The following is a 19,791-nucleotide window of genomic DNA, read 5'->3' on the forward strand; positions in this document are numbered from 1 at the left end:
AATAAACGTTCTTGTTTTGGAGACAGCCTAGAGGAACGTAGAAAAAAAAAATCTTGCACAGTAACCTGTGAAATCCATCGTGGTCCACGTCCAAACTGGCTAAAGTGTTGAATGTTCCTAGAAACACCGTACGGCGCGTGCTCAAAACGTACAGGGAAACCTTGACGACGAATCGGAAGTCTGGAGTGGAACTGCCAACAGTCAGCTCCATGGAAAGGTGGTGAGGTCCATCAGAAGCAACCCACGTGTAAGGGGGCGACCCCGGCGTAGTGGTTAGTATCCATACCTCTCACGCCAAAGTCACGAGTTCAAATCTCACCCCCGAAAAAGTCACGAATGACCCAAGAGCGTTAAAGTGACTATAATTAAAAAAAAAAAAAAGCAACCCACGTATGTCCGATCGCGATTTGAGTAAAAAGTATGATGTCGCCCGTAGTACAGTGCAGCGCGCCAGGACCCAACTAACAATTTTCACAACGTAAACGCTTTACTCATTTGATTTATACAGCCTCAAGCTGTATTCAAACGTATACGATATGAAGAAACCTTTACTCAACCTCTATACAAGCAAATCTGGCGAACTTACTCAGCTACTTATGGCTGTTGGAACGATCGGGATAAGCTCTTATATATCCATTAACGCTTCTATACAGCTGTTATCCTGCTGTTTAGTTGTGTGTGAACTTGAAAGGCGCTTATTCAACCTTTTCCCGGTTATCCAATAATCACTACACAGCTTTTTCTTGAAGCCGGGTTAAATACTGTTTACGCTTTTTGATGAAGGAATTTATTGAGTTTATTTTGCTGTGATCAAATTAATCGAAATTAGTTACAAATCATCACCAAATTATTTACCCTGCACCGGAGGAACCTGGAATCGAACTCGAGACGACCTCATTGGCAAACCTTGACACTACCAACTGTGCTACGCCAACACTTTGAACTTATGTAAACAAATCAACATTCCCTTCTACAACAAAATCACTGAGTACAGGCTTTATAATAGAGCAGAGTAAAAGCTGTAAAACTGCATACGTCTAAAAATAAACCTAGTTGACTGTGAAAATGCTTCCGGAGTTGCTCTAACACAGTTTATAAGCTGAATACAGGTTGTGTAGTTGTTGAAAAAGCACTTTTGATGTTTATGTTATTCAGCAAGAGTGGTTGGTTGTGTAGAAGCCATCAAATGAGTAACATATTCACTTTGTTAGCTTTGTTTTGCCGCTACAAGTTGAAAGTTGATTAGTGTGTGTATAGAAGTGACATTAGCGTTTATTGGCTGATGTTATTCAGTGCGACTGACAAATTGAATAATGGTTGTGAGAAAGTTGAGTAAACGCTCTCCAAAACTATTTTGCTAGCTTTTGCTTGTAGCTGTATCTGCAGCTTCTTTTCAGCTATTTTACAGTACAACGCTAGAAAAGTTGGCTTACAAAGCTGAAAATGTTAGTTGGGGAGGCAACCAAATCGGATCACTCAAGCAGAGCTAGAGCCCGTGCTCGAAAGTTGTATGACAACCTGCTGATCAAGTTCGGTGGGTGCATACTTATGGATGATGAAACCTATGTAACGGCCGACTTCAGACAGCTTCCAGGACCAACATTTTACAAGGCGAAGCTCGAGATTCAAATTTGTTTTCGCGGATAAATTCACACGAACATATATGAACTGGCAGGGAATTTGAAGCTGCCGCCGGAAGACAAAGGTTTTCGTCACTGAGAGAAATGATGAACTTGGAGGTTTATAAAACCGAATGTCTCCAGAAGCGATTGCCCTTCATCCAGTCACATGATGATCCGGTAACATTTTGGTCACCACAGTCGGGAAGTACATCAATGGTACAATGACAACGGCGTCCAGTTTGTTCCGAAAACCCACAATCCGCCCAATTGTCCCCAGTTCAGGCCCATTGAAAACTACTGGGGAATTATGAAGAGGAAACTGAAGGTAAAAGGTACAGTAATCAAAACGGTGGACGAGACCGTTGTGTGCCGCTTGGTGGGTCGTATTAAGGGAAAAGTTCGAGAATTCCTTCGAAACCGCGACTAATAATTCATTTCCTATGTTTTTCTTAACATATAAGGAATAGTATGCACTTGAGTGAAACCCGTTTTCAAATCCAAAATAGACCCAAACGATGTTCTTCCATTCCTAAGTGGGCCATACTTTATCTAGTTGATGGACAACTCCTTTCGAACTGATGCCATTGATGTTATAAAACGAATTGGAGGATGCTTCATATTTTTAACCGACGCTGTTTGCACCCAATTCTCCAAACGTATTGCACTGCATAGGCGCTGCTAACATATTGATCACACTACCAAAACATACTATCCTTCAAGAAAGGAGTAGGACACCCACACAGTTGACATGGTGTTACGGAACAGCAAACATCACGCATGGGAGTGTCGGGGCCGTGTCCTCCTCTGGCAAGAAGACACCATAATCGTCGTGTTAGGTTTCATGCTGACTTTAATTTCCTTCACTCGATTAAAGTGTGGGCGTGTTATCGCCGTCCTCTAGCTGGGTGGGCTACCACTTTTTTTTCCTGCGAAACCAACGATTATCACACTACACGTGATTATCGTCTGAAAAGCACGTCCCTTCCCTGTTTGGTTCTATATTTTTATAACCATTGCTCCGTTGCGTGAAACTATGTGGAATGTTGTAGAGATACATTTCTTTGATAGTGCCAACCGACGAACCAACAAGTTGAGTGGCAATTCCGCAGCACCTGATGCAACACCTCCTCTGGGAGTGTTTAGTAAATGGATTTGGTCGGGCACTGTCGACCTCAGCCGGGCAGTCGCATCCTGGCAGCGAAAGTGTAAAGTACGGATAATGGGTAACAAAGTGGTCACTTTCACCGATCAACAGTTGGAGGACTATCAGGATTGTACGTTCTTCACGCGGAAGGAGATTTTAAGAGTGCACCAGCGCTTCCGGGAGACGAGTCCGGACTTGGTTCCGCCGGTGATGACCGAGGGCCAGGCGACGTCCATCCAGGTGCCGCGGGAGAGGATCGAAAAGTCGCCGGAGTTGGTGGAAAACCCGTTCAAGACCCGGATGTGCGAGGCCTTCTCTCGGGATGGAGATGGAAATTTGACCTTTGAGGATTTTCTGGACCTGCTTTCGGTGTTCAGCGAGCAGGCACCGCGGGATATTAAAGTGTTTTACGCGTTCAAAATTTACGGTACTTTGTTGGGTGGATAGTGTTGTGATTGTTGGTTTTTTGTTTATTGTTAAAGAATTGCTTTTCAATCGACGTATGCTGAATTTCAGAATCGTTCCTGGACAATAATGAAGGGTAGATAACATTAAGATGTTCAAATCTTGTTTAGAATAAACGTTATTGTATTCTTTTCTATCGATAGGGCAATGTGAGTCAAGTTCGTCACAAGAATGATAATGTCTCGAAAAAGTTGTCTAGATATGTATACACACACATCTAGATGACTTTTTCAAGACATTATCAATAAATCATTATATATTATTTCAAGAATCTCATGCAGGCACGTTATGTCTGAAGCTTAAAAAAACTATGCATTATTGATTTTTTTTTTGAGTGAGAATACTTTATAAGCATTTTATATTAGCTTCTTTATCTTTAATTTTCTGACTATTGCATTCTTGTTTGATTTTTAAATTTAATGTATAGCTCTTAAACCACTTCCATAGTAATTGAGCTCTTCAATATCAAAAAAGAACCTGATTAATTCACCTATCTGTGACAAGAGTCTTTGTCTTATATATATCTGATTCATGTAATTATGGTCCTCAATATCAGTTCCCCGACGTGCGTCCAAGGCTAGCTCGGTTGTGAGGGAATGAATATGAATGGAAATTAATTAACAAACCAACGCATCAAAAAAGTGCAAAGCAAGAATGAATTTCACACAGACTAATATGTTTTTGCAACCCCTAATAGACAAATACAATAAACGAACGGTAACCCGGATGGCAGAACTATCCCACACATGGTTTGGATGATACCCCGGGCTTGTCATTAAGCTCCTTCTGATGGTTATTTTCATTACGGCACACATATTCAATCGTCAATTTTTCACAACTCTCAGCCCTTCAATGCAAACTAACACCACCTTCAGGTATGGTAGAGGTTTAGACCAATTGTCGTTTGAATATTGGCTTACAGAAGCAGATACGTCTATTTGAAAATTCAATCTTAAAATAGCGTCCTTTCAACATGCAGTAGATATGAACACTTTCTCGATAAATGAATTGATTTTCCTAAAACAAATTTCAAAGAGATCAAAATAGGCCACGTTGCAAAAATGACGTGTTTTTGTTTGGCTGCGTCGTTTTTAATTATAACTACTGAAGTGGTGTTGAAAAGTGCATTAAGTGATAGTTATCAATTACCTCCCATTTTCGTTGCTTCAGGCGTCGTTTGCTCCAACCACAACTTCCTGAATCTTGACCCAAGGTTTGCAGCAAGGGGTGAGACAGGTTTACTCTGAGTTGCTTTTTTGCAGCGAGTAACTCGCGAGTAACTCAATGTACCTCAATATTTTCTCTGCCTACTCCGTTTACTCTTTTTAAGCATAGGTATACCAACCGGTGAACACTCGTGTTTATTTCAGTTACCGTGGGGACGTAATTTGTGATTAGCCACGGTCCCTTTCAAATTGTATCATTATTTATGTACGGTCCTTATATTTGAAATGACGTTTCACATTCATCTAGTGACGACCGATTTTTATTCGAATAATTGATTAACCGATTAACTAACCGAAAAGTAAAATATTTGTAATCGGTTATATCGTGCCGATATAAGCATTAACATCTCCAGAGGATCATCACCGATCGCTTCAAACATGTGCTGCACTCTCATTGGTGGAAAAATGGCAGCACAGCGAACAAAAAATAATCGATTAGTTGTTAATCGAATAATTAAAAAATGGGACATCTCTGATTTTGGTGTGTTTGTTTTGATAAAAATGAGCGCAAAATTTCATCTCAACTGAGGGGGCAGCAAAACCACAAAATTACTTTGTATACGGGGGGTATTCATTGGATGAAAGGGACCCAATATGGGAAGTTCCCATACAAATAGGTGGCAAAAATATGTCGATCTTTAGAACTGTTTTTTTGTTACCCTTGATGTGTGCGATAGCATTTTATAACTCATAACTCTTCAGTGAAATGGTTAAAATTAGGTTTAGTAGGGTAAAGTACGTCTTCATCAGTATTTATGAAAATATCATTTTTTTTCCTTGGATTTGTTTTCCGTCGATCTTGTTTTCCGTGCTGAGCACCAATGCCACCGACGCCAAGGAGCAACTCCCACACCTGGACCCAAGGGCGTAGCCAGGTTTCGAGCTAGGGGGGGGCGAAAAAAAAATTACCATGGAAAATTTGGCCGAATGCCATTTCACCGAACGCCATTTCCTCGAAAGCCTTTGTGTTGCCGAGTTTAGGGGGGGGGCAGTTGACCCCCCCCTGCCCCTATCTGGTTACGTCTATGCTGGACCCTACTTATCGACCCATCAACTCATGAACCGGGGACAATGGCTTTACTTCCCTGAACATCCCGGCGGCGCCGACTGGGATTGAACCCAGGCCTGCTGGGGTGAGAGGCAATCAGGCTTACCACTGGAAATATCCATGTCTGGAGATATAAATGTTTTCAACAGCTCATTGATAGTTTGATGCCCGTATTTTGTCAATGAATGTGAAAAAACACTTTTTTTGTAAAATTTAGAGCCTATTCAAATATTACGTATCGTCAGAGAAGATACGCCCACGATTACCCCCGGAAATAACGGTACAAATGTATTACACAAAGAAAAAGTGCTTGATGAGGGATTGGAAGGTAAACCAGCACTCAATGTTTAGCGTTACGGACTATTTAAACTAGTCCCTTAAATAATACGTCGCAAATTACAATTCATAAATATCCTATGCATCTTATCAAATCAGTACCTCTACCGAACTTTTTTACCTTAGCTTACCGTGTATTAGCGAACAAATACGTTGACAAAGTATGATCAAAAAGGTAAAGGCAATAGTTATTATAAAATATTCTGAACTTTTCCTTTTCATTAATGAATAAATGAACCAGTCAAATCTCAAACATATAAAACAAATTGAAAATGTTAGAATAAGTATGTTGTAATAGATAGCATTTTTGTGTATTGAACAGAGTTATAAAAAAATAACAAAGAATAATAAAAAATGCACAAGGGAAAGATTTAATAAAAGTTTCATGAAGCATAAAGAAGATTAAATCATATTTTCATTAACGTTATCAGAAACTGTGGTCTTGAAATCGAAATCTTCTGCAAAATCTTCGTTTAAGTCTGCTACATATTCCATTATTTCGTGTTTCTTTCTTCAGAGTTGTTCTCCACATTTGTTGCTCCATAGCTGTCGGGATCATCGAATACAAGGAAATTCTTCACAATTTCTGGCAGTTGAGCCTCTTTCCTGGAAGGAAAATTGTATCAATATGTTGTCAGGATGTTGTTTACTTTATCCGTACCAATCGAAATTGAACTTATCAACGGATCTGAAGAACTCATTGGACGAATGAAGGCATCATATAAGTTATCTTCCCGTGATGTTTTCCTAGCATGAATTTCTCGATCTCTTCGATAAAATTTGTTACGACATTCGGAAGCCTCTTCTCCTATCATGCCAACAGGTGCAGGAGAATAAATTATAATTTCTCCGCAATGTGCAAGTACTTTGTGTACCGATGCTGGAATTTTGTACCATGCATAACAGCGAAGGTAATGGCGGTATGTTTCTCGAGCATATACGTCTACTTTTTGCGGGTTTACTGGTTGTTGACAGTTGATAGTAATCAATATATTTCTGAATCTGACAACCAAGTCATGGTCTATTTCCAGAATGCTGCTAAGCAGTTCAGTATCCGAGAAAAGTCTTCGACAAACATTCCCGGTTGTGCTGTTTCCCGATCCTCCTGCTCTTGGCTCATCAACCCGCACGCCAAATGATTCGTAGAGCTTCTTTGTAACTTCTTGTTTTCGTTTTTGATACACCTCTCTAAACTCTTTTGTGACCCGCCATTGCTTGAATTGAATTCTGTATGAAATGTGAAGTAAGCATTCCAAAAACCTCATCCAGGCGAGTAGGGGAGATTGGTATACAACGCACCCCCTGGGCAGAACGCACCAACTGACTTTCATTTGTGTTTTTCATAGCTTTTACGTAACTTTTTTGTTGTCTTATCAAGCAGCACTTCTAGCATAGCATCTAAACTCAAAATCCTGCATGATAAATCCTTGAATTGGATTAAAAATTCCAAGAAAAACTCAAAATAAAATGAAAAAGTGCGTCTTACCCCGGGGGTGCGTTATGTACTGTCCTCCCCTAATGGTGAAATTCCATACTGCAATGTCTCCAACCTTGACGAGAATCCTTTTTCAAATTCACTTTCATCGTTCATTTTATTTGGCGATGCACCACAAATAGGGCAACATTGCATTGAAGACGTGCCGGTTATAAAGGTCAAAATTTTTCCATCAATCATACTCATAACGAAGTCGAATAAAACTGTGACTGATTTTTCGTCAGATAATTCAACTTGAACTGGCTTAAGATTGCTGAATTATAATTCAACTTCCTCTTTCATTTTAAGTACAACTTCTTTGCTCTCTTTTATAAACTCCAATATTATTGGTTGACAAAACCGGACGCTCTGAGGCATTTGATTGAACCAAAAGATTTTGTTCGAATCATTGCTCAGTGAAAGCCGAATTGGTGTTGTGGCAGTAGCTAATAAATCTTCATCTGTTAGTGCTTGCTTCTGACTACAACTTGGAAAGTGTTGGTGGTATTGCGAGTGCCCAGAAGATCCATCTAATCCCCATGTAGTGAGAAGAATCAATTCTACATTTTTCAGGTCGTTTGAATCCAAGTATTCGATCATTTCAGCTTGTTGCATCACAATCAACCGTTTAACTGTATGTTCCATGAGATCTTGAGGGTTTGCCTTCATTGAAGGAAATAGATAAATATATCGAAATACCATTCAAACAGTTTATATATAATATAAACAAATGAATAAATATTTTATTGGGCAGTTTTCTGTCTTTAAGATCCTCGTGATCTTAATATCATCATTTAAAAAATGTTAAATAACTGTTTTAGGGATAAAATCTCCTATTAATTAATAACTATTTTAGGAATAAAATCTTCCCTGAAATAGTTATTTATTAAATGTATGTAGGAAGATGCAAAAACATATTTTATCAAGCAGTCGCACTTCAGTAAAACGATATAAAAATTACCTTAATTTTTTTAGCTGTTATTTCAATCGCATTCACAGGTGACAAATGGCTTTCATCTTTCGAATACTCCAGTAGCTTGGGAATCGTGCAGGATCTGCACTATGTATGTTTTCATACTGCGATTTCGAAAATCCATTATCGATGAAGAAGGTAAACGCTTCTTCCGCTGACATCAAACCACGGTGCTTTTTCAACTTAACAAACATGCTATGCGCGTTGTTTTGATTCTTCAGGATGTGGCCAAGAACGTTCATTAGATTGAATTGCTGATTATTGAAGGCTGTTCTTCTTGCAATCATCAGAATTTCTCGGATGATTCCGATTTCCGATCAACTTCATTTGCGATTAGACGACGTTTACTTCTATCGCTAAGTTCTGAAAACTCTTTCTCAGGTCTTCCACGTTTACTGGACGAGGCAGAATCTTCGATGCCATCCTTTTGTATGAATTCGTCGATACCAAACGATGTATTGAGCCACACTTTATTATCCCGATCGAACTTTTCTTTCTGTCTGCTTGCACTTCTCCACTTTTTAACGAATTTAGTGTAAACGTTTCTTATTTTACACCGTAGAATTTTTTTTTTGACTCAATTATTTCATAAGTTTGACAAATTTCTTCGAATGTCGTCGTAACTTTGTCAACAATTCGTTGCTTAAAATCATACGATCCAACGATGTCCATATATTTCAATGCCATTTTCACAATATTAAATACATTCACTTTAACCTACTTTTCAAACAGAATTCTGTAATGTTCGTTCAGCTGCACTTGTTGACAGTTTGTAGACAGTGGTGATGGTGGATAAGGCGAGTAAAACAAAACCAAAACAAACACACCAAAATAAAACAACCTATTTGAGGTAAAATAAATAATCTTAAGTAGGAAAAATTTCACCTTCGGCAATTTCTTTGCCAGGGAGGTAAACAAACTTTCTGAGCACTACATTTTGGCCAAAAGATGAAACGTTGAACTGATGATTATCATGATGTACCCTTACATAAAAAAAGCGCTAGAGTACATAATCGACTTATTTGTAATCCATCCGGTGTTTGATGAATGAAAACATAAAATTTTCAATTGGTGCTTTCTCGAGATAGAGCAAGTAAGTGCAGATGCAACCTTTGCTGAAAGTTAGCACTAGGATTGTACTTTATTCTCTTATGAACAGTTGAGCGAACCGAGGTGGACTTTTTTATTGCGACATGATTTAGTCTTGAAAAATCGTAATTTTTTGGTATTTTTTCATGTGACTATTCAAACATTTGATCGATTTGTAATGTTGATAACGCCAATGGAAAGCTTAGATTTCAAGCTTCAAAATGGTATGTTTCAATATTTTTACATTACTGTATAGCATATGGGAAACATAAGATGAAAAATACGCTTGATTTCTATGATTTTCCGCTTTTTTCAACTTTGGTAGCATGTATCTTCCGTTAGCCACAATATTATGTTGAAATATTTTCAGCTTGTCTTAACTAGAGTATGTACTCTCAATTGGCATATCAATATGTGAAATTAAAAATAGTAAATTTTTATATTAATGGCCACCCTTCTCCCCATAGTGGTATGACAGCAGCTTTTCGGCTTCGCTTGAAGGTGCACCTTCAAATGTTGCTGTGATGCGAAAAGTGAGAAAGCAAATGACTGAGCAATATGAGTTACTCGAGGTGCCTCAAAAGCAACTTTAAAATTGCTCATGATTAGGAGCTGTCTTGCCCCTTGGTTTGCAGTAAATCATGCAAGTCCTGAAACGTTTGTTTATATATCTTAAGGCCGGCGCACAATGAATACGTTTTCAGGTTTTTTGACAGTTAGCCCATACATTATCTGTCAAAAAACCCGAAAACGTATGCATTGTGCGCCGGCCTTTAGAATTCAATTTTGCTTTCCAAGACTTTCTTGGAATGTTTTCCAAGCATATGAACGGTATATTATCTTCGGTGTTGGTCCTTACGGCCTATGCGGCAAAATTTTGGACAGTGGAAAATTTGATTATGGAATTATTTAAAAATTTTGATCTTCTAAGAAAAAACTTGAAGACTGTGGAACTTAAAAAATAAATTAAATTTGATCTTTCATTGGCTCACATTCTTTTTTAACTAGTTCGTTTATTCACTAGGCTCAGTCGTGTGTGACACTTTGCGGAGCCGAAGATCCGTATTTTTTTTAATTTACATTTTAAACAGCAGTAAATCTAGGTTAGTATTAGGTACCAACTACTCGTGGCGGACTCGAGGTTAATGGGTAACAATTTCGATTGGAAGGAGCTAGGTAGGAAACAGGTTTCTGAAGCCTCATTCAGATAATACTCTCGAACGGTTGACCAAATCCTGGCTGGGCAGAGGCAAATAGCACAGAAACAGAAGGATAATAAGACTGGGACACAATGGCTGGAAATTGTTCGGAAAGGAGGGGATGGTCACATCAAACGCTAACACCAGACAAACAAAGGAATTCGTAGATCGCCTGCATGTAGGGAAGATCACGGGTTCCTAATACTTCTCTTACTTCACGGAAGGGTTGTCCACCTCGGGCCACTAGGGTATCCAACAGTCGTGCTTTGGAGGCGTCATTACCCGGGCAATACCAAACTGCGTGATCGATGTCATCATAACCGGTTATGCATCTACATATATTGCTGTCAACGAGGTTTATTCTATAGAGATGTGCGTCTAGCGAGTAGTGGTTGGACATAAGTCTTGACATCACTCGAATGAATCCCCGACTTACATCCAGACCTTTGAACCAAGCTCTCGGAGAAACATTTGGAGTAATGGAATGAAACCACCGCCCAAGAGAATTACTTGTCCAATTGTTTTGCCAACTTAGAAGGGAACTCTAGCGTACTAATGGGAAAATTCATCATGTGAAATTCTTCTATCATAAATCTCGCCTTGTTGTGCGCCCACCTTTGCGAGAGAGTCTGCCTTCTCATTGCCTGGGATTGAGCAATGGGAGGGGACCCATACAAAGGTAATCATATATGATCTTTCGACCAGCAAACTCATCTGCTCCTTTACCTTTGAAATGAAATAAGATGAGTGCCAACCTTGTTTCGTCAATCGAATAGCCTCAATCGAACTGAGACTATCCGAGAAGATGAAGTAATGGTCTGTGGGCATGTCGAAAATCATCCCCAATGCGAGACAGCTCTCATTCTAAAAAACGAAACAATCAGAAATGTTTTCGAAATCAAGGACAACGAAAATTACAATCCAAGCATGGAATAAAGAATCCAGACTCTAAAGCAAACATTCAGATGTCGTATTTTGAAAATTGGCAATGGTCCCACATTTTAAAACATACACCAAAATGATTGGAAAGAGCATCAAATTAATTCTAAAGGATATGAGTTCTATGGAAGTCCTGACTAGAATTCCAAGAGCATTTTGATGAGAAATGTAATTTCAATGTACTAATCATTACTCCAAGTGTGTTTTATGGAGAATCCCAAGGAAGTTCTGTGTAGAATTCCAGAAAAATTATGTGGAGAACTCGATGAAATTGTTACGGATAATTCAAAAATAATTCTAAGGAGTATTCCATAAAAACGCAGAAGAGACTTCCAAGAAAATTTAAAGCATAGCCTCAAAAATTCGATGGAGTATTTTATCAAAAAATTTAGGGTTATTATGAGGAACATTTTAAAGAACTCATGCAAAGAAATGAAAGCAAGGAATAATCCCATTAATGTTTGAGAAGAACATTTCCCAAAATTTACTCTGAATAATCATGACTGATTTCCTTACCTATCGACCCATCAACTCATGAACCGGGGACCAACGGCTTTACTTCCTTTTCGAAAGAAGGCGTGATCAGAGATGTGTTATGCCTCAGAACATCCCGGTGGCGCCGACTGGGATGGAAGCCAGGCCTGCTGGGGTGAGAGGTAATCACGCTTATCACTACACCACCGGCGCCGCTGTGTCATGAGATTAAACTAAAGCTGTTCAGTGATCAATGTTCAGGCGGATAAGCAGTAGGGTGTGACCGTATTTCAGCATACCTCACTGCACGGGAACAAATCAAAAATCCGAAATGAGAAAAATCTCTCATGACTTCATGAACATAGCGTATTTTCATGTTATGAAAATACACCATGAATAATATTCATGATATCATGAGCTATGTTTGCGTAACGCACCCAAGATTCCCGAAATCATGAATTATCCGAGTTAAACACTCATGAACTAAATTCATGGTTAAAATCAGTTTTTAAACCACAACATAAAAAATAAAGCAACAGACTGGATTCGAACCAAGAACCTAACGATCATCAAACCCATATTTTAACCAGTAGACTATCAGTAGGCAAAAGGCATATAAGAGATACCTATGTAGTGCGGTGTACACGGTTTTCTAGGTAACGCTTGAAGCGGTCATGATTCCGATTCCGCATTGCTATGATTTCATGGGGTGGCAAGTTTTTTGAAATAGGAATCGGATTTTTTCCCGTGTGCACTTCAGCACAACCCCTTTAAATCAAACGTCTGACAGATGTTTACCTGCAAGTTATTTTACAGTGTTCGCAATGTAAATCTTTAGCAAAGCATTTGATGTAAGAATTTTGAATATAAGCTGTTTGTATTAATTATTTTTAATGTCCATGACGGAAATGCGTCTCATATGCCGAAACAGTGCTGCACCCTATAATGAACTCTAAATAACATCAATTAAAAAAACGAACTATGTGTTTAGAAAAGAACATAGACAGATAGCATATCCCGTTACCCTATAGTCTCGCATCCAGTCACCCTATAACCAGTCCTCCCGTTACCCTGCACTGATAAATTAAACTATCCCCATTTTGCTTGAAATTTAATCAATTTGACATTCAACTCAGTTTAATCATATCGAATGATTAAAAACTAATCGTCTGATATTAAACCCAGTTTAATCATGGTTGATTAGATTGAAAATTATATTTTTTGAATAAATTTAAATTATTTTTGATTCTTTTTTAATAATTTTTGATTGAATTTAATCTGTTTTGATTACACATTAATATTAAAAAAATAATGAAATTTAATACTGGAAAGATTATTTTGAATTTAATCATGCATGACTACTGCCGAAGTAATCATGGCTCGGACTCAATAAGGTGAAGCGGGAATCTGCATACTTTTTAAGCTTTTTTCATTTAATTTATCTTCGAGTGTGTATACTACTTCAGCAACACTGTTTTTTGGTAGAAATAGTTTATCGGTAGTAGCTTCAAAACTTTTTCATAAATTAGTTAAAATTAGGTTTTTCTAAACTGTGCAGAATTATAGCGGTTTACGGTACATTATACAACAAAAGCTGCAAGCTATTCCCCACTTATGGGCCCTTTCATTACAGACTACGACCAGGACGGTTTCATCGGCCAATCGGACCTACTGAACGTCATCACCGCCCTCACACGGAACGAGCTGACCCTCGAGGAGCACCAGCAAATCGTGGAAAAGGTCATCGAAGAAGCGGACGTTGACGGCGACGGAAAGCTGTCGTACCTGGAATTCGAGCACGTGATTACCCGTGCGCCGGATTTCATGTCCACGTTTCACATTCGGATCTAGATCTAGGATGGTATTCGAATGTGGCTGCTGAATCCATCTGGTGTCAACGAAGCTATGCGCAGTTGTCGGCGTTCGAAAAGGGTAGAGCGAGGACAACTACCCGCTGTGTGTACGGTCGATGAGATCAGCTCAAAAATGATTGGATTTTCACTCAAATTCGCAAAAACGTAAAACGTCATGAATCATAAAGTGTAGAAACACAGCAATGAGTAAATTTGCTTCATGTTTTCCAGGTTTTTCCAGTAACAAATTCCCGAACACGAGAAAAATAAAGATTGGATTCACTCAGTCTATTGGTACTACTCCTAGACTGAGTAAAATTTTCGTCAATGTTTTTGAGGTTTTCCACACGCTATTTTGAGGCTACTCATTTTTGAGTCGAAAATCACTCAGTCCAGCCAAAAGGGAAGTTACTCAAAAATGAGTAATCAAGCTTTTACTCAAATTTGAGTAAACGTGCCTATGGAGGAAACTGGGTAACGGTTACTCAGATTATGACATTTGTCAACTGAGTAACCGTTACCCATTTCGGAAGAAACGAATGAGGGAATGCGTCATAAATGAGTTGTTTCGTCCAGGAAGAATATTAAAAAAACATTATGAAAATGATAATTCTGTATTTATTGATACCAAGGAACTGTTAGAGTTGTACACCTTACCAAATAGCTGCTGATAGTTTTGGCCATCCAGGTCATTACGTAACTGCTTCACTTCTGAAAACTAATTTTAAACTCACTGCGCAAAAACCGCCTGTTCACAACTTCAAAGTTCGCCATTTTGAACTTAGAGAAAAATGATATCAGACCCATTTACCCAGAATCTGGGTAGATCCAACTCATCGGAGCAAAACCAGTTTACTCATTTTTTGACAACTCCATACAGCATGCAAAAATGAGTGCGATCCACCCAGTCACTGAGTAGCCTCAACATAGCGTGCACAGAAAAAAAAAACTTAAGGCAAATTACTCATCGTTGCGTTCTTGCACTTTTGGCGATTATGAGTAAACTAAACTCAAATTTCAGTCGATATTATTCACCGTGTAGGTAACCAATTTTCCTCGTGTTTCTTCAAAAATCTCCTCAAACATGAGGAAATTCTAGAAAAATTTTACTCAGTCTATGAGTAACCTTCGTTTTTGCGAATTTGAGTGAACGAAACTCAAATGTGAAATGATTTAATCGGCCGTGTACATACGAAAGAAGGAATAATGTGGTATACGTCGCACAGTTGATGATGTTATAACAGTGATAAGTGTCGCCGCCTGTGGGAATCGGTGTGAAACAGTGAATCAGTCACAGTACGTATTGGATAGTTGTTTACTGGAATTGAAAATTCAAATAATTGAAGTTTGATACCATCCCGATGTTTGTTATCGATGACAATCCTTGTAATGTAGATATTGGGGCTATTGAAAACTTGTCACTTGTCGTCATGGTGAAGTGATTCCCATTTGATTTGTACGAATATCACTTGCTTATCACCGTGTAGTGACACCCGTAATAAGGCCCATTATCGGTACAGCTGAAATCCGAAATAACTCACTAACGACAATAGATTTTATTCTGCTGTAATTGTGCTGTAATTGCACAATAATGCGCTATACAGCGCACTACTTCCGACACTATGTTCAACGTTCAGAGCGAGAGTAAAATCGACTGTCGCTAGTGGGTTATTTCGGGTTTTAACTGTACCGATAGTTAGTTGTATAAATTCAATCAAGACATTTTAACTTACTTAGTAACAACTCTTTTAGCAAAGGATTTTTAGGCATTGCCAGTTGACAAGTTGACTTTTCACAGTTCATGGATTGTTATTTATCAGCAAAGAGACTTTCAGCCATTGGCTGGTTCATTAGCGTTCATATGGCTGGAAGCGATTGGTTCAGGGCCAAGTCAAGTGGATATGAATTCTACGTTCGGCGAAGATTCAACCAAATTGAATTCTAGCTCATAAATTAGCACGTTTATTTGACACATTCTACGTGACGTTACAACGATTTTTACAGGTTTTTTATACGGTTTTGCAACTGTAATTGAAATAATGAAAAGTAATCCCTAAATATGAATGCTGATTGGAAGGTGCGTTAAATTTCCTTTAAGCATTGATCAAAAGTTTCTAATTTGAGAAGCTCAAAACGTTTTGCTGAGTAGTTGTTGAGTAGCGTAGTTGAGAAATGCAAAACTTTGTAACGCCACGCAACATAGTCGCTCAACAAATCATTTTGAGCGACTTAAATCATAAACTCATATTCAATTATTTTAGGATATTTTTTAGGCTTTCCAAATGGTGGGCGTTGGCCAGATTTGGAGTTTTCAGATATAATCCTAAATAGGACCTTGACTATTTAATACTAGTGACCTCAAGTCCGTGCTCTGTCACAATGTTTCATTGTGATTAATCAACACTCAAATGGGTAAAATATCAAATATGGGGTGAATTTGAAAGAAAGGGAACTTGAAGTGTTGAGTGCACTGCCCACTGGACGATTCTGAAGCCTGGCCAAGTGAGTAGGGTATGGGTTTATTTGATTGAACGTCATTTCCAATTTATATATTGATACATTCAAAACATTGGCATTTGGCATTTGAGATAAGACAGAGATAGGATGCGGAGGGCCCGCTTAGGGAAAGCATAATGTTCACACTTGAAGGGTTCAGAGCGGCTGAACTGTTCGGTGATAGTTTGACCTTCCTTTCCAATTGGCCAATTTGGCTCTAGAACAATTTTAAACTTGTTCTGCAATATTCACATGTTGCAATTATTGAAAAGAGCTCGATATGAAGCAGCCTAATACAATTAAATAGAAATGCCAAATTCTTACCGAGTAGTTCAGCTGTTCTGATTTTGGTAGAGTTTGTTGAGATCGGGTATAGTTTTTGAGTATGTTGTTTGTGGATTCCCATTTTGAAATAACTCAAATTAGCACAGAGTAATAGTTTTATTGCTAGGGAACTTTCTTTTGGGATCGTCTTTCTTCATACAATTCTCATTATTCATACTATATTAATCATGATCAGTCTTAAAAAATGTTATATGTTTGAGCCCAGTTCTAGATTAGTTTGTTATTCATATCTTTTGAATTGCCCTCGCGAGAGGTTACCAAACATGGGTTCTCTTTTTCATCCATAATAGTTTGGGGGGAGCGGACCGGTGAAACGTTGCGATCTGAAAGTGAAATAGAGGCAAATAAAATAGGGAACACAACAAAATGACCCAAAAGACTAACCAACGCCTGCTGCTCACACTTAGGCTGTGTTCCATTTGGTGAATTTTGCTGAAACCGGTGCGTATCGATAAAGAATATATTTCCATTTTAGATGTTGTCAGAACATGCAACCACCGGATAGTGATCCTCTGTATGCTTTAACAATTCTTGGAATCGACCGACCCCTTCCAGAGAATGATAACAACAGTGTCGGATTGACCAGTGACATTCAAATGGTCAACAAGTACTGTGCCAAGTTGCCGAGCGTCATTAACTTAAAGTAAACCCCCAATGTGGCCAAGTTTCAAAGCCGTGCGGAACGGGCATGCATTTTACTAATGCACCATACGAATGCCTGAGAGAGTCTGCCTTCTCATTGCCTGGGATTGAGCAATGTGAGGGGACCCATACAAAGGTAATCATATATGATCTTTCGACCAGCAAACTCATTTGCTCCTTTACCTTTGAAATGAAATAAGATGAGTGCCAACCTTGTTTCGTCAATCGAATAGCCTCAATCGAACTGAGACTATCCGAGAAGATGAAGTAATGGTCTGTGGGCATGTCGAAAATCATATCCAATGCGAGACAGCTCTCATTCTAAAAAACGAAACAATCAGAAATGTTTTCGAAATCCAGGACAACGAAAATTACAATCCAAGCATGGAATAAAGAATCCAGACTCTAAAACAAACATTCAGATGTCGGATTTTGAAAATTTGCTATAGTCCCACATTTTAAAACATACACCAAAATGATTGGAAAGAGCATCAAATTAATTCTAAAGGACATGGAAGTCCTGACTAGAATTCCAAGAGCATTTTGATGAGAAATGTAATTTCAATGATATGATTAGTACTCCAAGTGTGTTTTATGGAGAATCCCAAGGAAATTCTGTGTAGAATTCCAGAAAAATTATGTGGAGAACTCGATGAAAATGTTAAGGATAATTCAAAAATAATTCTAAGGAGTATTCCATAAAAACGCAGAAGAGACTTCCGAGGAAATTTAAAGCATAGCCTCAAAAATTCGATGGAGTATTTTATCAAAAAAAATTAGGGATATTATGAGGAACATTTTAAAGAACTCATGCAAAGAAATGAAAGCAAGGAATAATCCCATTAATGTTTGAGTGCATTTTACTAATGCACCATACGAATGCCCATAAATGCATCACTAAAGGGCTTAGGAAAAGTGGAAGATAATTCTGAGATAGCAAATTAGTGATCGAGGAAGGTCCCACCATCATTGTGAATGGCATCATTGCCATATTTTTAATTTTCAAAGCAAATTTACTTACGCATCTGTTCAATTTCAGAAGGAATTTTACTCGTTGTCAGCATAGAGCAAATAAAGAAACGTTATCTCGCGCAACACGAGAAAAGGGCCTATCATTGTTGATCGATTATCTTCATCGAATTTCTCTTTCGCGAATAACCCGACAGCAGATAACGGCGCCGGTGGTGTATTGGTAAGCGTGATTACCTCTCACCCCAGCAGGCCTGGGTTCAATCCCAGTCGGCGCCGCCGGGATGTTCTGAGGCATAACATCTCTGATCACGCCTTCCTTCGGATGGGAAGTAAAGCCGTTGGTCCCCGGTTCATGAGTTGATGGGTCGATAGGTAGGGTCCAGGTGTGGGAGCTGCCTTCCTGGCACGTCGGTAGCATTGGTGCTCAGCACGGAAAACAAGATCGACGGAAAAAAACAAAAAAAAAAAAAAAAAATATATACAAAAGAAAAAAAAAATAACCCGACAGTAAATGAATTTCAAATTCAGTGTGTTGTTTCAAGCGCAAGCTAACATCATCTTCTGTCGCTGCCAGCTTAGCGAGAAATTCGTTTATGTTGCCATAGTAAACCAAAGAGATGAAGAGAATCGATCAACGAGGATAGGCCCTTTTCAAATGTTACGTGAGGTTTCACTTTTTACGAAAATCATAATAATACCAATAATTGACAGCTCTAGATAAAGCTGGAATTAGAGCGTAACAGCTTTTGTAAACAATGACTTCTATCGATGATTTCTAGGAATTCAAGGCACTTCCACGCAGACCAACATAACCATCGGATAGGGGAAGTCTTTCCCTACCCGATGAGGATGTTAGTTTGTGTGGGCAAGCCTTGAATTTCTAGAAATCATCAAGAGAAGTCATTGCGTACAAAAGGCTCTAATTGGGTTCTTTAATTTTGAAAATATATCGGTTTTTATATATCATCTGAAAGAGGTTCGTTTTCTGAGCACAGCGATATTTTTTTCGAACCCACACACTTTCATCTCGATTTTTAAATCAAGATTTAAAGCAAAATAATAACTTCACTGTTTGACACTAAACTCACAAACTCACAGCTCGCTCCCATAGATCAGTGCACGGCGCCTAACCTCAATTTTGGTTTGAAATTTTTGGGTGGTTTGTTTTGGTTACTATCTTTTTTGTTTTGATTCCTCAGTGGAATATATTTAAGTTTCAAAAACAGTTTTTTTAAGTTTCACAAAATAAATCTGAAAAAAAAAAATACAATGCAAACAATTGGAAAACTGTCCAGCTACGCCAACTCTTTGCCTGCAAGCAGTAGGAGAAGATATGTGGAAAAAATAAAAAATCTGAACTTTGCTGATCCTTATACGATGCAACTCAACAATAGTGAGCTCCCCACCAACGTTTCAACGGGACATGTAGTCAACTACCTGCTGAACCATATTTCATCGACTTCCGGAAATCACGTGACGAATCAACGAAGCATC

General features: G+C 38.6%; 1 protein-coding gene across 1 annotated transcript; it reads left to right on the top strand.

Moving 5' to 3' along the window:
* Positions 1 to 2,742: 2,742 nt before the first annotated feature.
* LOC135701906 (calcium and integrin-binding family member 2-like) lies at positions 2,743 to 13,840 on the top strand. Its single transcript, XM_065222854.1, has 2 exons — positions 2,743 to 3,193; positions 13,623 to 13,840. Exons 1-2 carry the CDS (start codon positions 2,842 to 2,844, stop codon positions 13,838 to 13,840), a joined length of 570 nt encoding a protein of 189 aa, XP_065078926.1. The 5' UTR covers positions 2,743 to 2,841.
* Positions 13,841 to 19,791: the final 5,951 nt, after the last annotated feature.

Source organism: Ochlerotatus camptorhynchus, unplaced genomic scaffold, assembly GCF_037179485.1.
Source record: "Ochlerotatus camptorhynchus isolate MF236.1 unplaced genomic scaffold, CSIRO-AGI_Acam_v1.1 ptg000179l, whole genome shotgun sequence".
Lineage (NCBI taxonomy): Eukaryota > Metazoa > Arthropoda > Insecta > Diptera > Culicidae > Ochlerotatus > Ochlerotatus camptorhynchus.

What these genes read in the sequence shown, in the direction of transcription:
- LOC135701906 (XM_065222854.1), top strand. Translation starts at nt 2,842, where the DNA reads ATGGGTAACAAAGTGGTCACTTTCACCGATCAACAGTTGGAGGACTAT. An exon ending in TTACGCGTTCAAAATTTACG is followed by an intron (nt 3,194 to 13,622) that starts GTACTTTGTTGG and finishes CTTTCATTACAG; the next exon opens with ACTACGACCAGGACGGTTTC.